This window comes from Ictalurus punctatus, chromosome 3 (assembly GCF_001660625.3).
Source record: "Ictalurus punctatus breed USDA103 chromosome 3, Coco_2.0, whole genome shotgun sequence".
Classification (NCBI taxonomy): Eukaryota; Metazoa; Chordata; class Actinopteri; order Siluriformes; family Ictaluridae; genus Ictalurus; species Ictalurus punctatus.
In genome coordinates, this window is record NC_030418.2 from 34040162 (window position 1) to 34054480 (window position 14319).

At 39.8% G+C, this 14319-nt stretch overlaps 2 protein-coding genes across 2 annotated transcripts in view; one reads left to right on the top strand and one right to left on the bottom strand.

Moving 5' to 3' along the window:
- wdr17 (WD repeat domain 17) overlaps nucleotides 1-14319 on the top strand; it is a 116722-nt gene that overhangs the window by 57430 nt on the left and 44973 nt on the right. The gene's annotated exons all lie outside the window — the stretch shown is intronic.
- On the bottom strand, nucleotides 2406-8392 carry LOC108263005 (uncharacterized). Its single transcript, XM_017463373.3, has 2 exons — nucleotides 4848-8392; nucleotides 2406-4069 (listed from the first exon to the last, which is right to left on the bottom strand). The coding sequence occupies exon 2, from the start codon at nucleotides 4048-4050 to the stop codon at nucleotides 2929-2931; it is 1122 nt and encodes a 373-aa protein (XP_017318862.1). The 5' UTR covers nucleotides 4051-4069; nucleotides 4848-8392; the 3' UTR covers nucleotides 2406-2928.

Sequence of the window (14319 nt, forward strand, 5' to 3'; positions counted from 1 at the left end):
CAGAGCCGGGGCTGAACTTAGATAACAGAAAGAGTTCACCTTCTCCTTAGTCTATAGGCTGGATGGCTAAGTCCTTTTCTGCTGATAGCGGATATTGCTTACAATGAATGCGCCGAGTAGTTTTGAGGTTTGCGGCATAAGGGGTTACCTTAACGAGGCCTCCTTCATTAGTACGCTTTCATTAGTATTCCATAAAGTTTTAGGCACCACTTCTAATGCTTCAGGTAGCGGATGCTCCGTGCAGTCGGGCTCGTCATTACCCACATGGCAGACAGGAAAAACACAGATTAGATTGAGTTAACAGAGTGAATCTAGCATCATGCAGGGAACAGAGAACACTTCAGCTTAAACATTAAGTCTCTCCCTAGTAGGTTGAAAGGAGAAGACAGAATGATGACAGATTTGTGATAAAACATGATATCAGGATCATTAGGAGATGTGACATGTAGGGAGTGTGTTTATAAATGTGATGTATTAACGAAAAATAATACACACGAGACACATATCTGAACTTCAGTGTCAAATTTTTACTATGAGAACTTCTTGACTAAATTTCCCACCATGCACCAACACACTACAACTACGGCATCTCTAATGTCCTAAAAAAAAAAAAGCACCATCATTACATTTATTACATTATAATTATTATATTACAGTAGATAAAATGGAATGTTCACTGGTTAAAGGCAAACGTCAATTGTTTTCCCATTCACTCTGGAAGCAAATTAAAATGATCTAGAGGATCCATGAGCCATGCCTGAAACTTATCAAAAGGGAATTCGGTATGCAGTAGGAGAAATTTTCATAGTACACAGCTCTTATAGCTGAAGGTCTGTTAAGCGGTTCATGGAGCTGAAGCCCTGGATGAAGCACTGATAAAAGTTGGCAAAGCCGAGGAATCTGGAGTTTTTGGAATGGAGGTTTTGGACTTAAGTCACCAGTTCTGAAATCATAGTAAGGTCTGTATTCAAGCACTTAAGTCCAAAAATTTCATCAATATTTATGCAGGTAAAGTCACACATATTAATATATATTACATATATTTGTTCCCAAGTTGACTTTCTAGGTTTTCCATTATGATTTTAGTTCATGCCTCCAATGTTACCAGATTTTTCTTCAGTATAAGCACCTGAGACGAGTGAACCCTAGTGGTCAACTTTTATTTATTTTTTTTTTTACCTTTTAATTTTTTTTTTTTTTTTTTTATGAACTCTCACTGGAGACAAAAAATGAATAGGGCAAGACCACTAACAAAGTCTGGGAAACCAAATACAAAATGCAATAAACAATCAAAATCTTAAAGCATAATACGATAATGTGGAAATGTAATGATGGCAAGCAATGAAAAAATGCATACGGAAACTTAATGAATAACTATTTAAATATTTCATATCGACTTTAAATGGCATTCTACTGTGTTTATGAATGTCACATCAGATTGTCAGACTTGGGCACTGGACTTAAAAGTTCTCCTCACTCAATCTGACTTCACGCAAAAATAAAGTGCTAAAATTCAAGTTCAGAATTGTGTGATATACTTGTTTTTTTTTGCTAAATGTACCTTATGTGTATTACTCTCATGTAACATTTGAATAAAGCTTAAGTCTGTATTTAAGTTTGAGGTCTAAAATGTCGATATTAAATTCGCACTACACATGCTTATCTCTAAAACACTGCCCACTACCCAGTTATTGCAGGCTCAGAGACAGGTGTGTGTTTAAAGGTGGTGCTCTAAAAAAAATCTTCAAAAAATCTCATTTCAGACTCTTTTACTTGAAATGACTTCAGAATCTGGCAATATCAGAGATGTGACGTTTCTTAAACAGCATGATCTCGGATGCCAAGGCAAGGTTAACAAGAAGCTAAATAAAAACATTTGTACAACATTTCGGCATACAGTTTTTATTTACAAATGTATATCATTCAGTTTATATATATAAAATATATGTTCAGTGTCGATATTATTAATATTGTCTGCTCATCCATGGTCACCACACATGTTTATTTGTTCTTGAGGCCTTTCTGTTCAGTTGATATTGGAAACCATCCATAGCAAGCAAACAAATTTGACAGTGATCATTTAAAACAGGAAGTGAGGTCATGTTTAAAAAAAAAAAAAACATGCATATGAAGTCATCTACTCTCATCAAACCAAATCCAACATTATATCATACTTGCTTGTACATGTACAGCCTACCATGTGTACAAAGCCTTTGCTGCTAGAATGTCTAATATATATATATATATGTGTATATATATATATATATATATATATATATATATATATATATATATGTGTGTGTGTGTGTGTGTGTGTGTGTGTGTGTGTGTGTATATATATATATATATATATATATATATATATATATATATATATATATATATATATATAAAATATATGTTGATTTCTAAAGCCTGATATTTTAACAGATGGCTGGTCTCATTCGTCTGTAAAAGACACTAATGAAAATTATTGTTGTTAATTTCTATATTTTTTCCTCATTAGTATATATTTTTTTACTAATGTAAAGTCTGTTGAAGTGTAGTCATAAAGATTATGAATCATACAGTACTGTATGTACACACACTAAATATTGCTTTAACTGCATGTAGTCCAGACATAATTCTTCAGCTATGATAACAATAAAACTCATATGTTAATGAACAATCTCAGTGTTTAAAAGCACTACACAGATTTCAGTCTGTGAAATAGTTTGTGTTCATAGGTCTTAAACTGCCTGACCTACAATCATAATGTTTTTGTCAAGTGATTCCTTGGAGACTATTGCTTTGGAGTCATGTATTCTACTGTATACTACTTGAATAAATCTCATAAAATGTACAAAGCACATATTAATTAAATGTGATTGGATGTATTGGTGCAGCCACATTATTGAGATTTTAACTAGTGTGGCCCCCAACTCCAGCCTAAAGTATGGTACAATTGCAACATCTTGCCCCACGAAATATCCTGGTAAGGTATGTTTGTGTGTGATCAGTTAACACATGAGAGTTCATTTGTGAAACAGGAGATGATTCAATATCAATGTCTTGGTTCCTTGAAGACATGATGGTTGGAATGCAGATGGAGGTTGTTTGGTTATCCTGAGATGTAGGTTGAAGGTTGGAATTCGAGGTTAAAGATGTGGCGATTGGAGTGCAGGTAGAGGTTGTTTGGTTATCCTGAGATGGAGGTTGAAGGTTGGAATTCCAGGTTAAAGATGTGGCGATTGGAGTGCAGGTAGAGCTTGTTTGGTTATCCTGAGATGGAGGTTGAAGGTTGGAAATTCTCAAACTATGGATGATATTGTCCTGAACAAAATTGTTCAGTTGACTCTCCACACTAGTGCGTCTTTGGGTGGTATTATTATCATTTGTCATGATGGGTGGAGATTCGATCTGAATGCAAATGTTTTCATTTGTAGAAGACATAATTGCTGGTATGGTTACTGGTGAAGTTGGACATAGGGGTTCTTGGTTACTTAAATATATGGGAACTGTCACAGGAATAGTGAAGAAAATGTTTGTTTGCTGTTTCGAGTACCCAGTTCTCAACAGAAATTCCTCTAAGATCAGCCGTCTGATAATCATAATGAGGCCCCTGCTAATGCGGTACGTGGCTTCCTTGTTGAAATCTGTCCGATCACTGTGCTCAGTCACATAGACTCTGTCAAAATACTCATCTTCAACGCTGACTATGATGCGGTCCATGTTGCGGGTTTTATTATTACAGTTTTTGATAAAATCTTCCCGAACGTAATCTGGCAGCTCGTCTGCTCCTGCTTTGCTCAGATTGCCCACCACATAGTAGTCAAGATTCACATCAGGCAGGAGTTTATCACCATTTTTTTCAATTCTGTTTTCAAATAGGTGGAAAGCAAAATCTCCTTCCTCTGGATCGTACTGCCAGCACATCTCACTATTGTCATCAAAATACAGACAGTCGTGAGCAAACCAGTAAAGCAGCTTAAGTCCATGTCTTGGAAAAGGTTTACCAAATCCAGATTCCTCCAGCTGCTTCAGTTCATTAAGAGTTTTTAGTTTGGGCATCGTGTCTCCTTCTTAGGATCTATAAATAAAACATTAAATATGCAAAGTGTAAAAATTTCATGTCACAAAGTTACAGCTTTACCTCTGACTGTTACAAAGTGCTGACAATGGAGACTCCTTCCATTAGTGTTAAATAAAGGTCTCCTTACAGAAAATGTCAATAAATCAAGAAGGATATATCCATACATATAAATCCAGGAGTATTGAACCTTGTGTGGTATAGTAACCAGGAAATTCATTATAGTTTTCACATGAAGTCTGAGCATACACTGATGGAGACTTGAGCGCAAAACTGTTTGTGGCAATTGCAGTCCTAAAGCTATCATATCAAAACTGTTCATATGAATCAAAGTCCAAAGCCATCTTTATGGTTTTTAGGCTGCCTGTGTGGGGCCATCCTCAGCAACAGCGAGTGTTCCCTTTGAAAAGGAACGCTACTTTGTGTGAGCTCCACGCTGTGGGAAGCTCCCTTGCGCATGACTGTTATCTGAAGCTTGTGTAACTTCATGCCTATTTATAGGCTTGCAGTGATCAGGTGACGTGGCAATTAAGCGTATTGCGTGATATAAAAACGGCACTCTATCTTTTCAAAAAAAAGAAAGAAAAATCTCTTTACTTTTCTGTCCCTTTAAAAAAAGAGAAAAGTATGAGTGAGAGAGGATACAGGAAGTGCGTCATGCCTTGCTCCCATTTCATCACGGGGGAGGATGGACACACTTTCTGTGTGAAATGTCTATGGGTGGAGCCTGCCAGGGCAGCCTTGAGAGGTCTGACTGTGCGCATTGTGAATGACTTACAATTAGGCAGCTCCGCTCACGACTCACTCTCTTCACAGCCAAAGGGAGTTGGGTTTCAGAGCCTCACAGATCTGGGCCGGCTGCTGCCAAGGCAACCAGCCGGCTCAGGTCCTGGGGATCTTGTATGGATCTGGAAGAGGCTCTCCGCCAGATTTTGGAGCTTGCATCACGACTCCTCCTTCCGCTATGGAAAGCCAAAAAAAATGTTAGTGCAGGAATTAGGATCCTTATTGGACAAAGGAGCCATAGAACCTGAGGGAGGGAGGTTTCTACAGCCGTTATTTCCTGGTCTGCAAAAAAGATGGGTGTATATGGCCAATTTTAGATCTGCATCATCTGAACCGTACTCTTCGGACATACAGGTTCAAGATGCTGACGATCAAACTTATTGTTCCACAGATTCAGTTTGACGACTGGTTTGTGATGATAGATTTCAAAGACGCATATTTCCACATAGAAACATCACCCTGTCACAGGAAGTTCCTGAGGTTCACGTTTGGAGGCAACGCGTACCAATATTGGGTTCTTCCCATCAGGCTAGCTTTATCGCCTCGCACCTTCACAAAGTGTGTGGATGCCATTCTGGCTCCCTTGCGACTCCAAGGCATCCGTGTACTAAACTACCTGGATGACTGCTTAATTCTAGCACTATCCAGGGAACTGGCAATTCAACATAGAGATGTTGTTCTCACCCACATGAGGAGCTTCGGGATCAGGTTGAACCTCAAGAAAAATATGCTTTCTCCAGTGCACAGGACAACTTTTCTAGGGGTTATAAGGATTCTGCTATGATAAGGGCGTTTCTATCCCCAACCTGCGTAGGGTCAATCCTATCAACATTGAGCAAGATAAAGCTGGATCTGGGCTTCCCCTCAGGTCTCTTTGAGAGACTGTTGGGGCTTATGGTAGCAGCAGCCAACGTCATACCATTGGGCCTGTTGCACATAAGACCATTTCAGTGGTGGATGAAAAGTTGGGGGTTTCGTCCGAGGACGAAACCTCTGAGAGTAATCAGTGTCATGCAGTGATGCCTATGTGCTCTGAGAATTTGGAGCTGTCCCCGGTTTCTAACCTTGGGTCACTTTCTAAGGGCGGCTCCTTATCGCAAAACGGTAATGACAGACGCCTCCCTCACGGTCTTTGGAGCGGACCTCATCTGGAGTGGCATATAAATTGCCTAGAGCTGCGGGCTGTATTTCTAGCACTGAAGTTCTTTCTTCCTCAATTAAGAGGTCACCATGTGTTAATTGTGATAGACAACACAGCGGTCGTCTCATATATCAACCACCAGGGAGGATTACGTTCACGCCCCCTGTTCAGGCAGGTGCAACTAATTCTTCTCTGGGCAGAGGTAAGGTTCTTGTCAGTGAGTGCAATGTACATTCCGGGTAGCCGGAATATGGGAGTGGACATCCTGTCGAGGCAGGGTCTGAGGCCCGGGGGTTGGAAGCTCCATCCTCAAGTGGTGGAGTCCATATGGCGGAGGTTCGGCCAAGTGGAAGTGGATGTGTTGGCCTCTGAGGAGACAACACACTGCCTGTGGTTCGCCCTCACTCCTCCCGCACCATGGGGCTGGACATCATGGTGCACATTTGGCCGTAGTCACAACTGTATGCTTTTTCCCCTATTGCTCTGCTCCCACAAGTTTTAGTGAGAGTTCGCCAATACCATCTAAGTCTACTGTTAGTAGTATCTTATTGTCCAGCTGGAATATGGTTCTCAGAGATAATATTCTTGCTAGACGGCACTCCTTGGGAGATGCTCGTCTACAGGGATTTACTGTCTCAAGCCAGAGGGCTGATTTATCAACCTCGGCCGGACCTGTGGAAACTTTAGGTTTGGCCCCTGAAGGGCACCAGCTCATAGATTCTGGTCTCAGAACTGAGGTTGTAGAGACCATGTTGAACACTAGAGCTCTAGCCATGAGGAAATTGTATGCACTCAAGTGGCGACTTTTTGTCTCGTGGAACATCAGCTAGCCCCAGTGAACTGTGCAATAACTACAGTCCTGAAGTTCTTACAAGGACGTTTCTCAGCAGGTTTGGCTCCTTCTATAATCAGGGTCTACGTGGCCACCCTTTTGGCCAGCCACGCCCCTATTTATGGAGTCTCTGTGGGGAAATATCCTCTAACTTTGAGGTTTGTACATGGTGTCAGGTGGCTGAGGCTCATCTACAGACCACGCATACCTTTCTGGGACCTTTCTGTGGTCCTAGAAGGTCTGTCAGGTGCTCCATTTGAGCACTTAGAGTCAGCCTCAGAGAGGCTTCAGACTCTAAAGGTAGCTATTCTGCTGGCCCTGACATCTCTCAAGCAAGTAGGAGATCTACAAGCTCTCTCTGTTGGCCATTCCTGCCTTGACTTTGCCCCTGGATTAGCCAAGGCCTTCCTATATTCTAGTCCAGATTATATTCCTAAAGTACCTATGTCTGCTGCCCAGCCAGTACTGTTGCAGGCTTTCTGCCCTCCTCCGTTCCTCATACCGGAACAAGAGAAATTGCACCTACCGTGTCCAGTAAGGGCTCTCTGTACTTACGTCCACCGCTCCGGCCACTGGTGTAAGTCGAAGCAGCTGCTTGTCTGCTTGGCAGCAACAGTAGGGGTGATGATGTGTCAAAGAAGCGCATCTCTAATTGGATAGTGGAAGCAATCTCTATTGCTTATGAGGCACCCGGTCTCATTCGCAGTTATTAGCATCAACTGGAAACAAGATCAATAAATTAGGCAGTGTTGACTATAATGTTCAGACAAGAAAAAATATTGTTTAACAATGATTGTTCTTGTTTTGTTGAATAATGACATACATTTGAGAGAGAGAGAGAGAGTTATATAATAAGCTGATTTAAAATTAATAGAAATATATATATATATATATATAAAGCTCTTTCACACTTTTCTGCAAGTAAAAGAACATAAGGTTTTAAACACTATTCAGGTGATTAAGCAGAGTGGTAAACATTATATAAATTATTTTCCAGTTACCACCATCAACTAGAATCAAGATCAATAAATTAGTCAGTGTTAACTATAATGTTCAGACAAGAAAAAAAAAAAACACCCAAAGGTATTATATCACAGAAATTTTCAGTATTATCTTATTATTACCTAGAAACACTTTCAATATTACAAGCCTTACTTTAATCTTAACAACAACAACAACTTAATCAATTTAATTTTTAAAAATGTATTTTTGAATAATGAGTATTGGCTTTTGAACTGATTACATAATATAGTCGATATTATGTAGAGGACTTTTACTTTGGAGCTACATAAATATCAGGAGGTATTCGAACACCAGAAGGAAAAAGAAGAGTGTAAGAGCTGTGTTATGAACACCTCCAGGACTGATGATCGGTTTTTGTTTTTTAACCATGAAACTTTTCAGGAAATAGTCTATGCTGTTTGCCAATCGCCTGGCCATTCTAAATAAAATGTTAATGTACCTGCAGGTGCACCCTTCCCTGCCACCTGACATTGTGTTGTAACATGGTCTTACATGTATGGCCAACTTATATGAAGGGTTACAGTTTAGGTTAGAACAGGGGTGTCCAATCTTATCTGGAAAGGGCCGGTGTGGGTGCAGGTTTTCATTCCAACCAAGTAGGAGAAACACCTGGTTCCACCTGTTTAATCAGTTGATCTTGGCTTTCAGTACACTCAGGTGTGGCTTCTGCTTGGTTGGAATGAAAACCTGCACCCACACCGGCCCTTTGCGGATAAGACGGGACACCCCTGGGTTAGATCAAGGGGTTGTAGAATTTCTTAGAAACAACAGAAATCACTGTCATTTACTGTATTTAAATACGTGTTAACTTTGTGTAAGTTTAATAATTTATCATTTATACCCAGAGTTAATAGTGTGATACATCCGCAGCGGTTTTTATATTTATTATGATCCCAAAAACTAGAATCCTCTACTTGTATCGAATACTCAGCATTCAGATCAGAGTCGTTACACAGTGTTGAATACCCAGTTCCCTGATCAGTGTCCTCTTGCAGTCTCAAATACCCAGTTTTTGTGAGAAAGATCTCTAAGGTCAGCAGCCTGATAATCCGATAGATTTAAAAAAAAAAATAGAACCATCTTACAAAGCTGAGCTCCGCCCTAATGACCTGCCACTCGCACTTTCCACTAGTGATGTGTGTTCCATAAATACATGCAAAACTGCTGGGCTGATGGCATCCCAGGCCAGGTACTGTAGTCAGGGCCTATACAGGGCAGTTAGCCAGGAATATCATGGATATTTTCAACCTGTCCCTACCCCAAGTAGTGGTCCATACCTGCTTTAAAACTGCCATCACTGTGCCTCTATCCTGTCATTTACACAGCTATCATTGGCAAGTGTTTTGAGAGGCTGGTCTTTTCACATATGAAAGCCTGCCTGCCCTGATCACTGGATCATTATCAGTTTTCCTACCAGCTCAACAATTCAATAGAGGACACCTACCATAACCCACCTGGATAAAAGCTATTCATCAATTTCAGTTCAACCTTTCCAAGTTGATCTCTAAATACACAGACCTCGACATCTCCATCTTCCATTGTAATAGGTCCCTGGATGTCCTTGCTATTAGACATCATTCTGTTAGGCTTGGCAACCACACCTTCTACACCTGCAACCTCAACACTGCACAGGGCTATTTGCTTAACCTTCTCTACTTCCTCTTCAACCACAAATGCGTACCTGCTTATGGCTCCAAAGCTATAATCAAATTTGCAGACACCACAGTGGTAGGCCTGATCAGCAATCAGAGTTCCTCATTGTCCACATGTTGAAGGACCATACCTGGGCCCTCAAAACCTTCATTCTGATCAAGAATTGCAGCAGGGCACTAACTTAACCGTTCTTCATCTTCAGAAACATGTTGCTCACAAAGCTGATGGAGGAGCTTTGTTCTAAATATATAAATATATTATTTACTACCAACAGTGGCAAGAAAAAGTATGTGAACCTTTCGGAATTTCATGGTTTTACTGTATAAATTTGTCATAAAATGTGATCTGATCTTCATCTAAGTCAAGGTTATTGACAAATATAACGTGTCTAAAATAATAACACAAAATAAATTCTGATCCCTCATGTCTTTATTGAGCACACTCAGTCAACATTCAAAATGGCAGTGGAAAAAGTAAGTGAACCCTTAGAATTAATAACTGGTTGACCCCCCCGGCAGCAATAACCTCAACCAGGTGCTTCCTGTAGCTGTGGGATCAGACCTGCACATCGTTCAGGAGGAATTTTAGCCCATTCTTCCTGGCAGAACTGCTTTAGCTCGGTCATATTCTTTGGACGTCTTATGTGTATGGCTCTCTTCAAGTCATTCCATAGCATCTCTATTGGGTTGAGGTCTGAGCTCTGACTTGGCCACTTCAAAAGGCGGATTTTGTTTTTCTGAAGCCATTCTGTTGTGGACTTGCTCCAGTGTTTTGGGTCGTTGTCCTGTTGCATCACCCAACTTCTACACAGTTTCAGTTGACGTACAGACATTCTCACATTATCCTGAAGAATTGTCTGATATACTTGAGATTTCATCTTCCCCTCAATGATTGCAAGCTGTCCAGGCCCTGATGCAGCAAAGCAGGCCCAAATCATGACGTTTCCTCCACCATACTTTACGGTTGGGATGTTTTCATAATGATATGCCATGCCCTTTCTACACCAGATGTAGTGCTGTGTGGTTTTTCCAAATAGTTCAATCTTAGTTTCATCAGTACACAATACATTTTGCCAATACCGCTGTGGAATGTCAGTGTGCTCTTTTGTAAACTTCAGGTGTGCAGCAAAGCAGTGGCTTCCTTCGTGGTGTCCTGCCGTAGCTACCCTGCTTGTTCAGTGTTTTACGTATTATAAACTCATGAACAGAGATGTTAGCCAGTTCCAACGATGCCTTCAAATCTTTGGCTGTCATTCGGGGTTGTTTGTTTACCTCATTGATGAGTCTTTGTTGTGCTCTTGGTGTCATTTTGACTGGGCGCCCACTTCTTGGTAGAGTAGCAACAGTCCCAAAGTGTCTCCATTTGTAGAATGTTTTCCTAACTGTAGACTGGTGAATTTCTAAAGTCTTTGAAATCACTTTGTAACCCTTGCCAGCTTTATGTAAATCAACAATTCTTGATCGTAGATCCTCTGAAAACTCTTTTTGGCGAGGCATGGCTCACATAAGTATGTACTTCTTGTGCAGAGCAAACTCCAAAAGTTTGAGGGGTTTTTATCAGTGAAAGTAGCTGTAGTCCACACCTCCAAAGTCATTTTATTAACGAGACTCCAGGTGTGCTAAAACCTGACTCCAATTAGCTTTTTTGAGGTCATTAACTCAAGGGTTCACATACTTTTTCCACAAGCACTATGAGTTTTTTTGGTTGTTCTCAATAAAGACATGAAAGATCAGAATTTATTTTGTGTTATTATTTTAGGCACATTATATTTGTCAATACCCTTGAGTTAGATGACGATCAGATCACATTTTATGACAAATTTATTCAGAAAACCATGAAATTCCAAAAGGTTCACATACTTTTTCTTGCCACTGTATATGTATATGTACTGGGCATATTTCTATTCCCCTCCCACGACCAGTTGCTACAATCCACTAGGAGGGAAAAGCGTGTTGCTAATTTATAAGGCCTCAAGCATGACACAAGAGGGGGAAAATGCATAACAAAAGAAATATTATTTTAGTGATATTTAAAAAAAAAAAAAAATTTTAAAGTTCAGCACATGCAACAATGTAAAAAAAAAAAAACTTTGTTATTTCCTCTCAGGAATGAATGAAGTTCAACTTAACAAAAGAATACTTCCTCATGCAGAATGTTTGATTGTTTGGAAAGTGAACTGATATATACTGAGGCTAGAGTGGGAGTGTCCAAGGTTACTTAGCAACAGCAAACCTCTCAATTAAACAGTAATGTGCTGGTGGAGAAACATTTTTTTTTCTTTGCAGCTTTATAGGTTTGGTTAATGAATTTGTTCTGATGAACATTGAGATACGTTGTAGTTAAAACTTCCATCCATTTTTAGTACTTGTATTCTATAATGAGCAGTTGTTGGAAAATGTAAGTACAAAAATAATTCTTTGTACTTACCTTTTTTTTTTTTTTTTATAGAATAGAAGATCCGGTCATGTGGTAGAAAGTTTAGAAATTGTAGGTAGAGATTGTAGGTAGAAGGTAGAGATTGTATCCCTCTCGGTATAATTTTGTAGCAGGTGCAGCCACATTGACATCCAAAAATTAGATAAATGTCAACAGGCATTTAACCAATAAATCCATAAACCATTCGATAAAAAAGCATTTCTTTTCCAAAATACGTTCTTCTACGTGAAAGGAAAAGAACAAGAATGACTCCAATGTACTCAGTACTGTCACAGTCAATATGTAGCCCATAATATTATGCTGTACACAGCAAAACATGCAAAATCATGTAAAGCGGTCTTTCATATACATACAGGCAAATATCCACACACACACACACACACACACACACCCTCTACCCTCTCCACACAAATACACACACGTCATGATGACAGGAACATTCAACAGATATAGTTACAATTTAGTATCACGGACCGGCCATTAACGTGTGGCCGATAAATACAACAAAATAAAATGAAAAACTGGGGTAGCATAATCTTACTACTAACACCAGATACCCTCAGTCTTCTTAAAAAGTGTAGATGCTGGGGGATTCTTGCACAGACACTGGTCACTTGTGTATGCCAACTCACTGTCAATTAGTGATGCACCGATACTAAATTTCTCAGCCGATACCCATAAGGTTTCATGTTGAACATCCAGTGACCAGTATGAGGGAGTGTGAGAGCGATGACACCAAATTTAACACACCTGCTCCCCATTCACACATGAGAACTTGTAACACTAACAAGTCACATGACACCGGGGAGGGAAAATGACTAATTGGGCCCAATTTGGACATTTTCATTTAGGGGTGTACTCACTTTTGTTGCCAGCGCATTAGACATTAATGGCTGTGTGTTGAGTTATTTTGAAAGAACAGCAAATTTACACTATTATACAAGCTGTACACACTACTTTACATTGTAGCAAAGTGTCATTTCTTCAGTGTTGTCACATGAAAAGATATAATCAAATATTTACAAAAATGTGAGGGGTGTACTCACTTTTGTGAGATACTGTATGTTAATGAACAATCTCAGTGCTTAAAAGCGCTACAAAGATTTCAGTCTGTGAAATAGTTTGTGTTCATAGGTCTTAAACTGCCTGACCTACAATCATAATGTTTTTGTCAAGTGATTCCTTGCAGACTATTGCTTTGGAGTCATGTATTCTTCTGTATACTACTTGAATAAATCTCATAAAATGTATAAAGCACATATTAATTAAATGTGATTTGATGTATTGGTGCAGCCCCGTTATTGAGATTTTAACTAGTGTGGCCCCCAACTCCAGCCTAAAGTATGGTACAATAGCCACATCTCGCCACACCAAATATCCTGGTAAGGTATGTTTGTGTTTGATCAGGTATCCCACGAGAGTTCATTTGTGAAACAGGAGATGATTCAATATCAATGTCTTGGTTCCTTGAAGACATGATGGTTGGAGTGCAGGTGGAGGTTGTTTGGTTATCCTGAGATGTAGGTTGAACGTTGGAAATCCAGGTTGAAGACGTGGCGATTGGAGTGCAGGTAGAGGTTGTTTGGTTATCCTGAGATGAAGGTTGAAGGTTGGAAATTCTCTGGATGATATTATCCTGAACAAAATTGTTCAGTTGACTCTCCACACCAGTGCGTTTTTGGGTGGTATTATTATCATTTGTCATGATGGGTGGAGATTCGATCTGAATGTAAATGTTTTCATTTGTAGAAGACATAATTGCTGGTATGGTTACTGGTGAAGTTGGACATGGGGGTTCTTGGTTACTTAAATATATGGGAACCGTCACAGGAATAGTGGAGAAAATGTTTGTTTGCTGTTTCAAGTACCCAGTTCTGAACAGAAATTCCTCTAAGGTCAGCCATCTGATAATCATAATGAGGCCCCTGCTAATGCGGTACGTGGCTTCCTTGTTGAAATCTGTCCGATCACTGTGCTCAGTCACATAGACTCTGTCAAAACACTCATTATCAACGCTGACTATGATGCCATAGTCCATGTTGCAGGCACAGTAATTGCGGTATTTGATATAATCTTCCCGAACGTAATCTGGCAGCTCGTCTGCTCCTGCTCTGCTCAGATTGCCCACCTCGTAGTAGTCAAGATTCACATCAGGCAGGAGTTTATCACCATTTTTTTCAATTCTGTTTTCAAATCGGTGGAAATCAAAATCTCCTTCCTCTGGATCGTACTGCCAGCACATCTCACTGTTGTCATCAAAATACAGACAGTTGTGAGCAAACCAGTGAAGCAGCTTGAGTCTGTGTCTTGGGTAAGATTTACCAAATCCAGATTCAAGTGTATATGGCCAATTTTAGATCTGTATCATCTGAACCGTAC